Source organism: Chlorocebus sabaeus, chromosome 13 (genome assembly GCF_047675955.1).
Source record: "Chlorocebus sabaeus isolate Y175 chromosome 13, mChlSab1.0.hap1, whole genome shotgun sequence".
NCBI lineage: Eukaryota > Metazoa > Chordata > Mammalia > Primates > Cercopithecidae > Chlorocebus > Chlorocebus sabaeus.
The window spans coordinates 85,189,873-85,208,879 of NC_132916.1; the positions used below are offsets into that span (position 1 = coordinate 85,189,873).

The 19,007-nt window shown below is 36.4% G+C and overlaps 1 protein-coding gene across 2 annotated transcripts in view; it reads left to right on the top strand.

The window, feature by feature from the left end:
- Nucleotides 1-19,007, top strand: part of MAP3K7 (mitogen-activated protein kinase kinase kinase 7) — a 72,979-nt gene that overhangs the window by 23,700 nt on the left and 30,272 nt on the right. The window contains exons 4-12 of one of the 2 annotated variants that reach the window (XM_008006642.3): nt 1,983-2,028; nt 3,440-3,578; nt 6,935-7,059; nt 9,972-10,100; nt 11,385-11,515; nt 12,984-13,065; nt 15,337-15,467; nt 16,098-16,227; nt 18,838-18,918. In XM_008006642.3, the coding sequence (XP_008004833.1) occupies nt 1,983-2,028; nt 3,440-3,578; nt 6,935-7,059; nt 9,972-10,100; nt 11,385-11,515; nt 12,984-13,065; nt 15,337-15,467; nt 16,098-16,227; nt 18,838-18,918 (994 nt within the window). The remainder of the gene's footprint in view (nt 1-1,982; nt 2,029-3,439; nt 3,579-6,934; nt 7,060-9,971; nt 10,101-11,384; nt 11,516-12,983; nt 13,066-15,336; nt 15,468-16,097; nt 16,228-18,837; nt 18,919-19,007) is intronic. The other variant, XM_008006643.3, reaches the window with a different exon arrangement.

Consider the following 19,007-nt stretch of genomic DNA (forward strand, 5'->3'; position numbering starts at 1 on the left):
TCCTGAAGAGTGTTTTCCAACTTGGTTCCATTCTGCCCGTCACTTTCAGGTACACCAATCAGATGTAGATTTGGTCTTTTCACATAGTCCCATATTTCTTGGAGGCTTTGTTCATTTCTTTTTATTCATTTTTCTCTAAACTTCTCACTTCATTTCATTCATTTGATCTTCAATCACTGATACCCTTTCTTCCACTTGATCGATTTGGCTACTGAAGCTTGTGCCTGCATCATGTAGTTCTCATGCCATGGTTTTTGGCTCCATTAGGTCATTTAAGGTCTTCTCTATGCTGTTTATTCTAGTTACCCATTTGTCTAATCTTTTTTCAAGGTTTTTAGCTTCTTTGCGATGGATTCGAACATCCTTCTTTAGCTCAAAGTTTTTTATTACAATCATCTGAAGCCTTCTTCTCTCAACTCGTCAAAGGCATTCTCCGTGTAGCTTTGTTCCATTGCTGGCGAGGAGCTGCGTTCCTTTGGAAGAGAAGAGGCGCTCTGATTTTTAGAATTTTCAGTTTTTCTGCCCTGGTTTCTCCCTATCTTTGTGGTTTTATCTACCTTTGGTCTTTAATGATGGTGATATACAGATGGGGTTTTGATGTGGATGCCCTTTCTGTTTGTTAGTTTTCCTTCTAACAGTCAGGACCCTCAGCTGCAGATCTGTTGGAGTTTGCTGGAGGTCCACTCCAGACCCTGTTTGTCTGGGTATCACCAGCAGAGGCTGCAGAACAGCAAATATTGCAGAATGGCAAATGTTGCTGCCTGATCGTTCCTCTGGAAGCTTCGTCTCAGAGGGGCACCCGGCTGTATGAGGTGTCAGTCGGCCCTTACTGGAAATGTCTCCCAGTTCGGCTACTCAGAGGTCAGGGACCCACTTGAGGAGGCAGTCTGTCTGTTCTCAGATCTCAAATTCCATACTAGGAGAACGACTACTCTCTTCAAAGCTGTCAAGACAGGGACGTTTAAGTCTTCAGAAGTTTCTGCTGCCTTTTCTTCAGCTATGCCCTGCACCCAGAGGTGGAGTGTACAGAGGCAGGCAGGCCTCCTTGAGCTGTGGTGGGCTCCCCCCAGTTCAAGCTTCTTAGCTGCTTTGTTTACCTATTCAAGCCACGGCAATGGTGGGCGCCCCTACCCCAGCCTCGCTGCTGCCTTGCAGTTTGATCTCAGACCACTGTGCTAGCAGTGAGCGAGGCTCCATGGGCGTGGGACCCTCCGAGCCAGGCATGGGATATAATCTCCTGGTGTGCCGTTTGCTAAGACCGTTGGAAAAGTGCAGTATTAGGGTGGGAGTGTCCCGATTTTCCAGGTACCATCTGTCACAGCTTCCCTTTGCTAGGAAAGGGAATTCCCCGACCCCTTGCACTTCCCAGTTGAGGCAATGCCCCGCTCTGCTTCAGCTCACACTCCATGGGCTGCACCCACTGTCTGACAAGCCCCAGTGAAATGAACCTGGTACCTCAGTTGGAAATGCAGAAATCACCTGTCTTCTGTGTCACTCACGCTGGGAGCTGTAGACTGGAGCTGTTCCTATTTGGCCATCTTGGAACCTCCTGTGTAGCTATTTTGATCTACTATCTTAGATGTATTTCTAAAAGAACAGTTATAGTTTGTTCATTTGACTTGTTTCTAGTCTTTTAGCAAAACAGTGTGTTGGAAGAGCTATTTTAGGTGATCTTGTCCAATAACCTCATCTTCTTATGAAGCTTTTGATATCCTGTGGTAGCACCTACTTACTGGCACTGGAGAAAGTCCCCAAAATATCTTGTGATTGTATTTTACATATATCTTCACTCTTAGCGGACTCCTAGAAGACAGTCTTAGGTCATAGATATCTTTTCCTTCCCTAGTACTGTTCACATAGTAGGGGCCCAAGAATGATTTTTAATATATCTGTAAAATCAGAGGAGTGAATTAAATTCTCTCTCAAAGGCCCTAAGATGCTGGAGCTTCTTGGTTAATGCTTCTTGTATATGTTTCCTTTAGGTGTGTCTTGTGATGGAATATGCTGAAGGGGGCTCTTTATATAATGGTGAGTGTCACTTGACCTGTCTTTATCTAGCAGATTAAAATAATTTGAAAACTTTTAATATAAACCATAAGTTGTTTAACATTCTTCACAATTTGCCATCAGAGTCTCAAAAGGACATGATTTTTAAAAATCTACTAAAGAGTAAAAATGGAAAGATAAGATTCTATAACATTAGTTTGTGAAATTTAGAGATCTGTCAATTTTTTAAGTAGATGGTACTTTGCATTTCATTAAAAGCATTTAAGTAAAAAATTTACTTTTTAAATAGATTTTAAAATATCTTCAGATTTTTTTCTTTTTGCCCTCATAACGTTGAGCCTCCTCATTTTAGAACTCTTTAACCATATTTCCATTTCACTCTGCTTTATTTTTTCTTTTTTTAAAAAAAAAATTGTGAAAACTCACTTCACACAACCTTTTATTTGTAGCAATGAAAAAAACCTTGTGTAGTTACCTTTGTAGAATAGAACTCTTTTACCCTAAAAATACCAACCATATGCAGACATGTATTGTCTCTTGTAGCACTAGTTATATAAAACAAATTGTTACATCTTATTTTATAATTAATATTATTTTATGTAAACTTTTACTTGTATTTACTGCCCATGTGTTCTTCATTGTTGATGGATATCTAATACCCTATTGTTTTATTTGATTGAACTACTTCTGGTTTTTAGCCATTACAGAAAATACAGGTGCAAACATCTTGATATACATTGTTTTGTTTCTTTCTGTACTATGCTCTGCCTCTCTCTTGTAGTAGTGTGCCGTAAGACTGCTCATAATTTATATTACTTTATGAAAGTCTTTATGTGTTTGAAAAAGTGTGGTAATGTATATTTGATTTTACTTGAATGTAGGAATAACATTTAATAGATGTACTATTAAATGTTACTATTATGGCAGTTATCCACTCAAAATTATTATATATTTTCATCCTTTTTATTTAGAAAAAAAAATTAAAAGGCCAGGCATGGTGGCTCACGCCTGTAATCCTAGCACTTTGGGAGGCCAAGGCAGGCGGATCATGAGGTCAAGAGATCAAGACCATCCTGGCCAACATGGTGATACCCTGTCTCTACTAAAAATACAAAAATTAGCTGGGCATGGTGGCACACACCTGTAGTCCCAGCTACTCGGGTGGCTGAGCCAGGAGAATCACTTGAACCCAGGAGGCGGAGGTTGCAGTGAGCCAAGATCGCACCACTACACTCCAGCCTGGCGACAAAGTGATACTCCATCTCAAAAAAACAAAAAGAGAAAAGAAAGAAAACAATTAAAAGCAGAACTGATGGAGCATATGTATATGTAGAAAAATACCCAGTCATGCATTCTGATAGTGCTTGCATTCACATTGTGTCTTTTGTTATATGCAATAAAGTTCTTTTTAGTTTGTGCCTTTTTTTTGCAGTGCTGCATGGTGCTGAACCATTGCCATATTATACTGCTGCCCATGCAATGAGTTGGTGTTTACAGTGTTCCCAAGGAGTGGCTTATCTTCACAGCATGCAACCCAAAGCGCTAATTCACAGGGACCTGAAACCACCAAAGTAAGTTCTAATAACGTGACACACTTCAGCCCCTTCCTCCTTCTCTCTCACTCTCGAATTCAAGCTGATTATTGTACAGGAGTTTCTCTTTTCTCTATTTGGCTTACTCAATGTTTACTTTTAACTCACCTTCATCGTTTAGTCATTTATCTAAGCTTGTATTTTAGATGTTGTCTTTAGTGGGATTTTTATTTTTGGTAACTTCTACCTTAGATTAGCATACTTCTAGACTCTGTTAGCCTATAAAAATCTCATTTTGTGCCTGCAGTATATAATATTGCTGTTAGACAATTCCTTGAGGGCAGAGACAGGTCTGACGTTTTTCTTGCTGTGTCCCTAACACCTAGCACATAAACATTCTACAAAAATTTGCAGAGTTGTGATTACTTGCTCTTTCAGAGGAAAGTAAAAGAGCATTTCTTGGTATCTGGGTAGAAATTGAAAATATTCTGGATTCTTCATAATGTGAATACCTGGGACTTTAAAAAACTTACAAATTCCTTAGATAAATATTTTAAAAGACTAAAACTTTGGGGTTTTTGTTTGTATAGATATTCAGTTAAAGAAAATATACACATAAAACATATTTTTTCCTTTTCTCTCTTTTTTTTCTTTTATGCACCTGTGACAGAGTAAAAATAGTCTCCACGTATCTTCTTTACCCTTCCCCAAGCTCCCACCCCAGCGCATTAGTCTTTACAGTAGAGATTTCCCTTAGGAAATCAATATAGTCTTCAGTTATTTCATTCTCTTGATACTGGGTTAAAGCATTAAAACATCCCTTCTGGGTGTAACTTATCACTCTCAGGTCTAATCTGATATACTCTACATAGGTTCCAACTCTTAGAATCACTGTTCTTGCTAGTGTATCTTATCTCTGCTCCCAAACTTAAACTGATTTCTGTTTCCCCAGGTCACTGATAAAATATTGTTTAAGCTTTTATTTTTCCTGAGGCTACTATCGTGGTTACCTGCCTTAACTAATGAAGAAATCACTTCGTCTTTTTTTTCCTGTTTGTGAATATTCCCACTATATTAACAGAGTTGAATTATTAAAGCAAACTCATGAGAATCACAGCTCTTAACCAGCAGCAAACTGACAAATGATCCAAAGGATATAGGCAAGCATCAGGTACAGCCAAAGCATTCTTTTCCTAAAGGAGCCTGAATGCATCTGATGCAACACCCAAAAGTATCCCTTTCCTCCTCATTACAATATGTTCTGGCTTTGGAATAAATTATTAGTTATTGAACAATATATGGAGAAGTATCTTACAAAAGGAAATCATTTCCATTTTCTAACATCTTTTACATTGCACTAATTACACAGCTTAAACGACTATCCCTAATCTTCACCCAACCATGCCACATAAATTTTAGGTTTATTTAGTCAACCTAGTTAGACCAGATGTATCCTTCTAAAATCATTTGTAGATAGAGACTCTCCTTTTGCTAGTAAATACCATTAATATATTTACAGAAGGTCTGGTCTAGGTCATGTATTCCAGGCCTCTCCATGATTGGATTCATTTTGCAGATCATCTTTGGAGGCCCTGGTATACAAGTTAAACTTTAGAATCAGAATTGATTCTAATGCAGAAAGTACTGGGTAAAAGAAAGTTCTTTGGAATGGCTATGCTTTTATATACAATTGGACGTACATGAATACCTGCTATATCTTTTTTTCTTTCTTTCTTTTTTTGAGATGGAGTCTTACTCTGTCGCCCGGGTTGAAGTGTAGTGGGACCATCTCAACTCACTGCCACCTCCACCTCCCAGGTTCAAGCAATTTTCCTGCCTCAGCCTCCAGAGTAGCTGGGACTACAGGTGCCACCACGCCTGGCTAATTTTTTGTATTTTTAGTAGAGGCGGGGTTTCACCGTGTTAGCCAGGATGGTCTCAATCTCCTGACCTCGTGATCCGCCCACCTCAGCCTCCCAAAGTGCTGGGACTACAGGCCTGAGCCACCGCTCCCGGCCAATACCCGCTATATCTTATTGTCAGTGGAAAACCTACAGTTTCTGTGGTCAGGAAGAGTTCCTCAAATGGTATCTAAAGACGGTACATGATCTAGGGAGGTGTTTTATACACAATCAAGTTGTGCTTGTGCTTGTATTTTATCTTTTGCAAGTTTATTCACATGTACATGAGAAATAAGCCTACAAAGATAATTTAAGTTCAGATCTCGGTGAGCCTTGAATTTCCTGTTCAAGGCTGGTGAACTTTTGAAGTCGAGTAAAGGAGTACTAACATAAAACTCATTCGGGAAAATTATCTTGAATTATCAGAAATTATCTTGATATCTTGAATATACCAGTGTAAAACAAGGAAACTAGTTACAGAGTTCTTATAATTTTCTTGGGTAAAAAGTGTAAGAGTTTGAACAAGAACATCGAGATGGGGGAAAAAGTTCTGTTGAAGTACATGTAGAGGTATACTGGATTTAGCATTCTTTTCATTGGAATGATTATGAGAGTCTTTTTGGTATTATGGAACTGTGAATAGTAGTTTATCTGGCTTATTTTAGTCACATTGGACTAAAAGAAGAAATTTCCAAATAATCTCTCCCGATATAAAAACTTTATAAAATTTGTAATTAAAATGAATTCCTATGTACTGCTATTGGATATATTACTACAATGTGATTGTGCAAATTATATTACCTATTTCTATTTCTGTTTGTCGTGAAAAGCAAAACATTGTAAGTAAGAGTATGCTACTTGGTGATTGTAGTTGGGTAACAGTACACCTAGGAAAGTCAGAATCCTAAGTTCAGAAAATTTTCCGGAAGTCTCTCATTAGGTCATTTTAGCTATAATAGATTTTTATTCCTCCCACACATACATAGTCTAAGCACAACAATGGTTTTGGGATTGAGCATTTTTATAAGTATCTTCAAAATAAAGACATTAAATTACAAACCATTTTTTTCCTTCTATATTGGCTTATTTTCTTTAATTATATAGTGTTACTATTTTTTAAGTAGTACATATTTATGATTAAACTCTCATTTTAGGATACCGTAATGTTGACCTACTAGAAGTTTTTTAAACCCACATTTTATTTTGGCCAGAGAGAAGTATAGTCAGGAAAGATTATGGAGCTAGAGATGAAGACATCAGAATGTGAGTCTAGCAGCCTTCCAAAGAGAGCTAGGCTATGGTTAATTAATTTTTGCTTATATTTCTCTGAACTATTAGGCTTTTATAGTAACCACGTAAATTAGTCATCTCACAGAAGGTGAATGATAATATTCATTTTGCTTAACCTTTTCCATTTCCACAAATGTCTCTTCTTTTATTGAGAATAAAATGTTGGCCTTGTAACTTTTGATGTTTTTTGGTTTTTTTACACAGCTTACTGCTGGTTGCAGGGGGGACAGTTCTGAAAATTTGTGATTTTGGTACAGCCTGTGACATTCAGACACACATGACCAATAACAAGGGGAGTGCTGCTTGGATGGCACCTGAAGTTTTTGAAGGTAAAATGGCAAAAGTATGGTATGTTTGATAATCTCCCTCACTCCTTGTGAATTCAATATGTTTTTATAGATTTTCCCCATTTCCATGGTTTTACTTCTGCATAATACATAAAGTATACAATGAAATCTAAGGGGGTATTAAATATAGTGTTATATCCTAAATTTTATAGTAAGATTTAAATCTTCTATGCAGGTTCAAGCATATGTACAGTTGATCATCATTGTTCACCAATTTCTTAATTGCAAAATTGCCTATTGCTAAACTTTATTTGTAACACCAAAATTAATACTCATGGTGCTTTCATGGTTATTTGCAGACAGTGCTTTCATGTATTCGCAGACAGTGTTCATGCACCGAGCAGTGCATATTTTGAGTCATCTAACACATGTTCCCAGCTGAGCCTGAACAAGACAATGCTCTTCCGTCTTGTTTCAGCTCTCATGCTGTAAGCAGGTGTCTTTTTTGTACCGTTTAGAGCCCTTTTTCATTTTTGTGATTTTTGTTGGTAATTTTGGTACTTAAAATGGCCCTCAAGCATAGTACTGCCTAAGTACAAGAAGGCTGTGATGTGTCTTAACAGACAATATACATGTGTTAGATTATCTTCATTCAGGCATGAGTTACAGAAATGTTGGCTATGAGTTCAATGGTAATGAATCAACAGTATATAAGAACCAGGTGTCTTTAAGCAGAAACACACATGAAACAAAGTTATATATTGATCAGTTGACAAAAACGTGGTGACCAGAGGTGCACAGGAACCTACCCCTGTATTTTCCCTAGGAGCGATGATTCGGTCTTCACTAATTCAGTGTTCTCAGAAACTTTATAGAACGTAAATACCAGGAATAATGAGAATTAACTGTGTTTTTGTATTGGTTTCCTAGCAATTAAAAATTGAGAGCCCTACAGTTTAAATGAGGATGCCTTAAAAAGAATGCAAGTGGCCGGGCGTGGTGGCTCAGGCCTGTAATCCCAGCACTTTGGGAGGCCGAGGCGGGCGGATCACGAGGTCAGGAGATCAAGACCATCCTGACTAACACGGTGAAACCCCATCTCTACTAAAAATACAAAACATTAGCCAGGCATAGTGGCCAGCACCTATAGTCCCAGCTACTCGGGAGGCTGAGGCAGGAGAATCACTTGAACCCGGGAGGCAGAGCTTGCAGTGAGCCGAGATCGCGCCACTGCACTCCAGCCTGGGTGACAGAGCGAGACTCCGTCTCAAAAAAAAAAAAAAAAAAGAATGCAAGTAATTGGACAGAAATAAGATACTAAGAATTACAAATAAATTGCTTGACCACCAATAAAGGTCAAGCTTATATGTTTACCTTCTTTTATACCTCCATATGTCACTGAAGTTCTAAAAGAGATGTCTGTAAATTATATACTAGGTTTCTGTATAAAAACATCAAATTATCTTTTAAATGAGAGAAGTGGAACTGAAGATGTGTGATTTGTATGTTAGGAAGTGTGAATGCCCATAAAATTCAGATACATTCAGTTAATCAGACTCTAGTTATAGCTTATTTCTTTTATTTTTGATGACTTTAAAGTTTTTGGGTTTTCTGTTTGTTTTTAGCCACCCCAGAGAAAGAGAAATTGCAACGCAACTAGTCACCTGAGTGGAGCTCTTTTGCCCTAAAATTCAATTTAATAATGAATGAACAATCAGGTGTTATATTACACAAGATTAAATAATGCCTCCTGTTTCATATACAGAATGTATACATTTGACATTGTTTTAAAATTATTTACTTATTTAATATACTTTTGTGTGAGTTAAAATGACCTAATGTTACTGTATGTGGAGTGCAAAAAGATTTGTTTATACAAAAGATTAATTTTATTGCTCTAGACAACCCTTAAGTGTCTAGAGCAACAAAATGCAGACTGTTAGGCTGTGTTTCTTCATTTCTGAAAGATATCAGTCAACCTGTAGCCCAAATTAGATTGTAGCATGGTTGTAGTGCTATATTACAGTGTACTGCTTAGCATGTAAAGCGATAGCTATAATAATTGTTCATTCTTACAGTGGGTTGAGTTTTTGTTTTGGGGAGATTATAAAGGGTGTTTACTGTGCTGATTCAACCACCTACTTAGTTTGTAAATTTTGCTGTATAACTTGGGTTATCCATAATTTTCATTACTTACAACTTACGTTTAAGTTACAAATTAAGAATTTCCCTTCACCATATATTGAGGAAGAAATTGTAACACTAAATTAGAAAGTTCTTCTGCTTTGATAGCAGAGTAGTGCTGTCCATCAGAGAATGGGAAGAAAATTTAAGATTAAAATGTAACAGAAAGGAGGCTAGGCACAATGGCTCATGCCTATGATCCCAGCGCTTTGGGAGGCCAGAGCAGGAGGATCAGTTGAGCCCAGGAGTTTGAGACCAGCCTGGGCAGCAATGCAAGACCCCGTCTCTACAAAAAATTTAGAAAATTAACCAGTTATGCCAGCGCATGCCTGTAGCTCCAGCTACTCAGGAGGATCACTTGAGCCCAAGAGTTTGAGGCTACACTGAGCTCCAGCCTGGATGAGAGTATGAGACCCTGTCTCAGAATAAAATAATAATAAACAACATAAAGGAACGTACAGATGTTTCATACTCTGCCCCAGAGAAAGTATCAGTCTAAATACATAAAAGTCAAGTCCTATGCCTCATGATGAAAAGATAGAAAATAACCAAGTTTCTGAAGTAGATTTTCTTAGTGTATCGTTGATACTTAATTCATTTAAAAAGGTACTTGTTGAAAAGACAAAGTACTTCAAAAAGAGTAGTTTCTTAGTTCTACGTGTGACAGCCTTGTTTTTATCCATGATACCCATTCTCAAAATGTAAGCCATTGTTTCTGTAAGTCATGTGGGAAAATAGTCATTAGGTTATATACCACCTTTTTTTTCTAGGTAGTAATTACAGTGAAAAATGTGACGTCTTCAGCTGGGGTATTATTCTTTGGGAAGTGATAACGCGTCGGAAACCCTTTGATGAGATTGGTGGCCCAGCTTTCCGAATCATGTGGGCTGTTCATAATGGTTCGTAAAATGAAATTTTTCTTAAATGTACTTATTGTGTTTTCTACTTGGAAGACTGCTCCTGTCCCCTTCCCTAAAGAATATCATTTATCTGTAACATTAAAATGTACAATTCTTTGTTAAGAGACTCCTTTACCATTATCAGACTCTGCCCTGTCCCTGCCCCAGAGTCCAGCAGAGCAGGATTAAGAGTAGTCCTGGTCTACACATGCAGCTGAGGATGTTCACTGGCTGCGCTGATTAGGGAAAGGCCATCAGTACACAACCAGAGCCCACTGTCTAGGTTGGCTGTCTCTTAGGGAGAAACCTCAGGCTGGATCCTGGAAAAAATTAAAAAATACATACATAAAATATCTGACATGGTTAATATAACTGGAGAGTTATAGCCCTTTTCTCCTGAAGAAGCAAGGGCCTCATCAAGGAGAAAAAGCAAAGCATAATAATGCTTCACATATTGTTCCTGTTTATATTCTCACCCACCCTTTGAAGGTAAGTACTGTTGCCTCATTTTACAGATTAGGAAACTGAGGCCTAAAGAAGTTAAATAACTTGCTTAAAGTCACAAGATTAGTAAGTGGTAGAGCTGGGATTCAAATCCAGATGCTTCTAACTTGAATGCTCATATCTTCAGTCATATTGGCTTATGGACTCAATGTCCTTGCATCCATCCTGTTTCTTTTATAGTTCTGATATTGTTTTAACCACATATGATGTTAGAATGCATCCTCTTCATTAGGAAAGGTACTTTACATTTGCTTGGGAAAATAGCTTTTCATGAAGGAAAATTACTTAGCTTCTTAACTTTAGCACCACTCAAGTTATTTCATTTCTATGCCTTGTTTATAATCATGTGACTAATGGCCATTTTTTACGTTATTCCACAAGTATAAAAACAAATGTCTGCCTAACTATTTAGGTCACTCATAGATTTATCAAACAGTACCATCATCTGAGTAATCTTAGCTGTTTTTACCAGTTTCCTATACTGCCTTTAATATTACTACCATTAGTATCATTGTAGAGACTGTGACAGCATTGACCAGGACAGCTTGCTTGCTTGCTTTCTGTCAGTTTTCAGTAAATAATTGAACGTCCATGAGGTAAGGAATAAAAGAACTAACTTGTTAATTGATAAAATTACAAAGCACTTTTATTACTCCAAATTATAGATCTTAAACTACAAGATCTATAAAATAAATACCACTTTGGAAATATGTACAAAGAGTTTGCATCATTCTTTGGGTAAATACATTCTTCCTCTCTTCCTCTAATTTTCAACTGTAGGTACTCGACCACCACTGATCAAAAATTTACCTAAGCCCATTGAGAGCCTGATGACTCGTTGTTGGTCTAAAGATCCTTCCCAGCGCCCTTCAATGGAGGAAATTGTGAAAATAATGACTCACTTGATGCGGGTATAATCCTTCTTTTGAGGGGCTTTGGATTTAGGGGAATTTAATATGTGCTGAGTTTTAATGATATTCTGCTTTATATATTACTATGTTTTCTAAGTGAGAATGGGCATTTATTACTCATAGTCAGAAGAGGAAACATTATTTTGAGAGGGAAAATCTAGTTCTTTATCACCGGAAAGATGGCTGGACTAGGTTTCTAGACTTGCTTTTTTCTTTTTGCTTACATTAGTGGACAAGTGTGTTTGTCCCTGGGCCTGTTGCCTCATCTGTAACGCGGGAGAAACTGAAATAATCTCTAAAGCCGTCACAGGACTTAGATACATTAATATTATGACTTCAATATATGCTAAACTAAATTTTACATTTTTCTGATACAAATTTTCATCAAGCGTTTAGTCATTTATGCAAGGCAATAGGTTGCATTCTCAGACACATTTATTTGAGTGACTTTTACTATTTGGCCTATTTTCAGGTTTTTATATCCCAGTAAAAAGTTAAACTTCCTTCTGTTTAGAAGAACTCTTTTTAAATTATTATCAAATTTTCCTAGTCTATGAATTAAGCACCATTAGAATTATTTGGAATATTTTACATGTCTGGTTTTTGTTACATTAACAAAAACTGTGAAGTGATATCTTGACTTTAAAAAGTTCACGTATCTGTGAAAGTGCCTGAATTTTGGAACAGTTTGTTCAGTAGAAGAATCTTACAATCTTCTTAAATATAGACTAAGTGATTTCCTAAATGGTAAAAGGTTGTTTATTCAATCTATTAAAAATTTTTTAGGCAAAGCAGCTTGAACTAATCTACTAAAAGTTTACCATCATATTTGGATACCAGTCATATGTAGAACATTTTGCATAAGAAAACAACTTAGTCTCTGTAGTCAGATTACTTAAAACTTTGGGATATGTAAGTTGTTGAAGTTGTAATTTTGCTTCTCTGTGCTTTGTCTAATTTGAGGAGAATACCTTTCCTTTTTTTCTCTAAATTCTAATATTTTTGTCCAGCATATACTTTGAATATTATGCCTCCAGTTTGTAGAAAGATATTCATAATCTATTCTCTTAATATTTAAAATGTTCTAACAATTATTCTATGGTATAATAGTCTCAGTTATCAGACTAACAGTCATTGCAACAATATGGAAGTTTCAATCACTATTGTGAGAACATGAATATGTTTTATATAATTATGAGAAATGATACTATTTTATTTCATATGTTTCTCTAGAGAAATATTTGCTGTTTTCTTCAAGACTATCTAGACTCCAATGTAAGCTAGATTCTTAGGTAGGTGCATGGCGTTGATCAAAGTTGAAATCCAAGAGTACATTATTGTAATCTTTGTAAAATAAAAAACTTAGGCACCTACGAATTTAGTATATACCTTAGGGAAAATAAAGCATTAAGAGGATTTAATTTGTATTAAGGAAATTTTAAGCTGTGGTTTACTTTTTTATATATAGTACTTTCCAGGAGCAGATGAGCCATTACAGTATCCTTGTCAGTATTCAGATGAAGGACAGAGCAACTCTGCCACCAGTACAGGTAAATGGCTAGTTTGGAAGAGTATCGACTCGATTTTTCTTTCATCTCTATTCCCATGAAATTATAATCAAGAAGTAATGAATAATGTCTCCATTTGCATTTTAATTCCTTAATTTCATATGATTGACTGCAATTTAAGTTTACAGGTGCGTCATTCTTCATGAAGATACCCTGATTAAAGAGTTATTGAAGACCTGCTTCCAAGTTTTGGAATTCCTACATAATTATGAATAAAAAGATGGCATATTGTATTGCAGTGAATGTCATTCTTAACTTTAAAGATAACTTTTAAATGGATACTACTAGATCAAGTGGTATTAGAAATTATTGTAAATGTATTTAACACATTTCTTCATCATGAACACCCTAATTTTTGTTCTTTTCTACAGAGACTCTGATTTAAGAAGCTATGTTAAAAGTTCCTTAGTTTTCCGAAATGTGAAGTAGTAGTGGGACATGTAATTTGTGGTCATCAAAAAGATAGTAGAAATAATACTGTAACTTAGAAATATTGTACTTCTCAAAATATAGTGGCATTATAAGCATTTCATTATTAATTAAAACTAAAAACTACGTGTGTGTCTATATGCATATGTATTTACCCTGCATTTATTGACAAATACTTTTACTGATCTATTTCTCCCACCTCAATAATAGTTTTATTTATTTTGAGATGGTTTATTGTTTGGCTAGTTATTCTCAAATTCCAGTTTTACTGAAAATATTTTGAGTTGCTCTGAATTCTAAAATATACTTCTCTAAAATTCTATAATTTGCATCTCCCACGTCCTCCAAACCCTCTCTTCGTTTCCTTACTGTGACCTTGAGTTTTTTTAGCCTCCCACCTTTTCACTGGTCCTCAGTCCTCTTTTCTTTCTCCCTCCACTTAATTCCAATCAACTATTATAATTCCTTTGGGAATAATTTTCATCTTTCTAGCCTCTCTCTCAAGCTTGCTTGGCTAAACCACAAGCCTAATAAAAGCTGACACTCGGGTTACCCCTTGCCTGTACCAGTGCAGCTGAATGTGGCTGGAGATATCCTCACATGCATGTTTAGTGCTATTGGACAGTTGTACTATATTGTAGTTCATCTCTTTCCTCCTATATGTCTTAATTTTATACTGTAGCCTCTCCTTGGGCTTCAAACACCTCCTCGCCACTCCTCGCTCTCAGCTGATCTTGTTTGCTCTTCATCTGAGAAAAGTGGAGTAATCAGAAGACAGCTTCCACAACATCTGTGCCCATCTACTCTGCCTTCGTCTGTTACTCTGGCTGAACTATCCTTACCTCTGGCCAAAGGTGTACCTTTCTGCCTGTGCATTATATCCCATCTGCATTATATCCCATCTACTCTTCTGAGCAATTCTCCCCTCTCTCGCATCATCAGCTTTAACTTTCTACTGGATCATTCCTAGAACATACGTAGTCTGTATTTGCATTCTCTAGTTTCTCTTTTCCCCTTCTTTCTTGAGCTGACTCCATTCAGATATATTATGCCAGTACTTCAGAATTGTTCTTGTCAAGGTCACTAGTTATCTCTACATCACTACATTTAAGGAATCATTTTCATTTCTCATCTTGACTCTCAGTAGCACTTGACCTAATTCATTACTTTTTCCTTCTTACACACAGCACTTTATTCAGTTGGCCTCTGAGATACCATACTAGCCTAGATTCCATCTTACATCTCTGGCCATCTGTTCTCAGTTTTCTTTGCTGGTTATTCCTCATCTCCCCAGCCTAGAAATGTTGAAGTGCCCAGGGCCCAATCATTTGGCTTCTTCACTTATCTGTCTGCACTCATTTCCTTGGTAACCTCATCCAGTATTGTGGCATTATATACCATCTGCTGGCTCATAATTTTTTCCGTCTTATACCTGAACTCTATACTCATATATCCAACTACTTTCTTTACATCTACTAGAAACTCAATATTTTCCAAACAAGAGTTCCTGATACTTCCTTCAAACTCAATCTTCCTGTAGTCTTTCCCCATCTCAATTAATAGCCCTCAGTTCTTCTACTAGCTCAGGTTAAAAACCTTAAGTTATTCTTGACTATTAGAAGACTATTTAGGCATCTTGGTTCCTTTTTGTGCTAGCCTTAAGTTTTGCTTAAAATGGGTTTGTTTGGATATCTTCATTAGCTTGAAAAGTCTTATTTCTGTTCCTGCCTGGCTAGTTTATAAAAGAATGTAAGTTACATAATACTAACTGAAGCATTTGTATTATTTCCAACCAGTAGTCATAAATGTTTCTGCTTTTCCTAGGCTCATTCATGGACATTGCTTCTACAAATACGAGTAATAAAAGTGACACTAATATGGAGCAAGTTCCTGCCACAAATGATACTATTAAGCGCTTAGAGTCAAAATTGTTGAAAAATCAGGCAAAGCAACAGGTTCGTTTTGTTATTACAAGTAAAATTGGTAACCTTAACAGTAGTCACAATATTATACTAAATGAAATTAATTATTTACCATCTTCTATTTTATAAATCCTGAATTTTCTTCCTGAAACATATAGAAGAGCTTACAAATAGAGACTTGTAATGAGATTCTCCTACCATTTATTACCAAATGGTTTTTTCCTTCTAATGATTGCTACCTTTGCCAACTCTAACTCCCTATCTATAATAATCCTTAAATGTAATGGTTGATGGTTAAAAATGTAAAACGGATATATTTTGGCTGTGCTGCCCAGTTAGAGGAGTTGTCCTAAGTGTATCATTTCATGCTATTCAGATTTATTATATTTTTGCCGTTGTTGATTTTTAAAGATATTGTAAGGAGTGAGTTTATTCATTTTGCCTGAGGCATTTAGGTTAATGAATAATTGGGGCTTTTAGAAACAGTATCCGCAGCTTGCTTTCCCTTACTGCTGTAGCTCCCTCTCGTGCAAACTTCCCTCTCCTTTCAGAGCAGAACAGGATCCATCAGAATCCTACTTGCCATCTTCCTCCTTTTAGGTTGCCTAAGACTGCTAAATCTAAAGAACTTCAGTAATTCAGATTGACCTGTAATTTTAACAGAGTGAATCTGGACGTTTAAGCTTGGGAGCCTCCCGTGGGAGCAGTGTGGAGAGCTTGCCCCCAACCTCTGAGGGCAAGAGGATGAGTGCTGACATGTCTGAAATAGAAGCTAGGATCGCTGCAACCACAGGTAAAAAGGAACTACAAGTCTAAAGAGTGAAAATGTATATAAGCCTTTTTGGCCATGGTAGTTTCAGTTGTCAGAGGTTTTGTGTGTGTGTGTGTTTTTTTTAAATAGGAAGTAGGTTTACAATATATTTTTCTAAGTTACTAGCAATAATTTTGCATTTATCTCAAATTCCAAATAAGGAAGGTATGACTTGTAAAATTATTTGGATGAGAAAGTATGCCTTCCTCATTTACAGATTTTATCAAATGTAATTCTTTCTGCTCAAACATGAGTTGAAAGTCTGAGTGAGAAATTCTGCCAAAACCGGAATATTTTGGGGATTTTGAGTGATACTACTAGATTTTTTTGCTCTAATAATAGCAAATATTTTGTTCCAAATTTAACAGAAAAATGTATTCCAGATCCACGTATGATTTGACCTTCTATCTGCTCCTTCATTCCAGTGACAAAATATTAGCTAAGCTGGTTATGGTTAATTTTTTTAATTGTAAAGTAAAAGATCATAATTTTATTGGATCTTGGAAAAGCTAGCATTTAAATTCCATTGTTCAGTTCTTAAAATTATTAATCATGGAAGAACTGGTCAGCACAAAAACAATTACATGTTTTGTTACCTAAGTAAACTGACAACCTAATTTTCTGACCAGGTTTCATTTTAGTAATGCTGGTTTAATTTGGACTTTGTTGTTTTTTGCTGATTCTTTCCAGGGATTGGGGGGAGCTGATTTTAAAAGTAAACACATTTCTGTTGTGGAAAATGTGGAAATGTAAACAAGCCAAAAAAACTTATATAATTACCCCACTCAGAGATAAACACTTAACATTTTTGTGTATTTACCCCAGTCTTTTAGCTATATATATACGTATAAATGTCTATTTCTATGTGTATTTGCATCTTTTTTAACTTAGCTAACCAATGTTTTAGGTATTTTTTTCACTTATTTGGTTTTTTTCTAAATAGAATACTCTCATTGTGTGTGGAGCTCTTTCAGAAAGAAGTTGTCAAGATGGACCATCATACTATACTTGTCTTCAACTAATCATGATCATTGATTTTTATCAGCTAGTATTAGAATCCATTAGATATAACAGATTTCCAAAATAACAGTGTCTATAACACATAAGCATTATTTTTCACACATAAACAAGTCTGAAGGTAGTGGGCTCTGTGATCTTGAAGTAACTGGTCTCCTATTTCTGTGCCGTAATCCCTATTGTATAGCTTCCATTCTCAAAGTTATCCTGTGCTCCAAAATGGTTGTGAAAGTTCCCTTTCATCACTTCTACATTCCAGGCAGCAGGAAGGAAGACATGGGGGTAGGGCAAATAGGCATCCAAGTTCTTTGAAGGAACATTCCCAGGTGCCTCTCTTAACAATGTCCACACGTCCTTGGTCAGAGTAACATGGTCGAATGGCTACATGTAGCTCCAAGGGAAGAGGAGATCTGCCCTCTTTTATCTGATGACTTTTCTGTCCTAAATAAAATCAGAGTACTATTGCTAAAACAGAAGGGAAGAGTAGAGACCGGCAGAAGATAGCTGTGTCTGCCACAGATGGATCTTCAGAAACTATTAAGTTGAGAAGTCACCAGCCACTGACAAGCCCAGAGTCTCCATGAATCACAAGTATTTCTTCGGAGTAGGGTTGTCTCACTGTAGTGTCAGATGAACCCTACTCACAGGGACATACCCTCACGCTTTGAGGAACCCTTTTCACTTCAGGGATGTTATTCAGGATAGATCTGCCACATTCTAATTGCTGTCTCAAAACTGAAAATTGTTGTAATAATAGTTTCATGTCTTTGCTAGTATCATATTTCTAGTCAAGCACTGGTTTTTTATTATTATTTACAGAAATGACTTTGCTAGAAGGATAACCACACGTTAAAATTACCCTATCTTTTTTTGCCTAAATGTAGAACAAATGCTATTGTACATCCTTTGAGTTTTACACAATTTAAATTTTTTCATGAATTGTCTTACTTAGAAAGATTCATACTTTCCGTCTTTTGACAGACTTTGTGTTTACTGTGAATGTACCCTAAACTTTGGAAAATATAGTAAATATTTGGTTTACTAGAAATATGTATGATTACAAAAGTATATACATTTCACACCTTGATTCAATAATTAGTATTTAATCATTGAATTTTACTTTATAGCACACTTCAAGAATCACCTAACTTGAACATACATTCCTGTGTTTGTGTAATTAAAACAAATATGACTACTTACTTTTTAATGCCTTTCTTCTTTCCTCCTTCGTTCCCCCACCCCCATCACATATCAGTGATTTCACTTAGGTAGACTGTTTCTATGAATATATTTGAAATTTTGCTTCCTCATTACCCTGCAGCTTTGTCTCTGTTCTTTTTATTTTTTCTGCTGATTAAAACCAGTGTGTAAGACATCTTGTATTTGGTAGTTGTTTGCTCTTTAATCTCGCCTTTTCTGAGCATGGATGAAAAGTTAGGTAGTTCTGCATGCCATTCTGCATGAAATGTTATTAACATGAACTATTTGAAAATGAGTCTATTTTTGTAGTTAATCATTTTCTGTGTTACTGTTTGTGGTTGTTTGCATGTATACTGTATATATGTGTTTTTGCAGCCTATTCCAAGCCTAAACGGGGCCACCGTAAAACCGCTTCATTTGGCAACATTCTGGATGTCCCTGAGATCGTCATATCAGGTATCACAGACCACCTGAGTTGGTCTAATAGCTGTGGAACCAGAATAATGATCCCTGGTACTTGTAAAATGCTTCTTGCTCCAATTTTT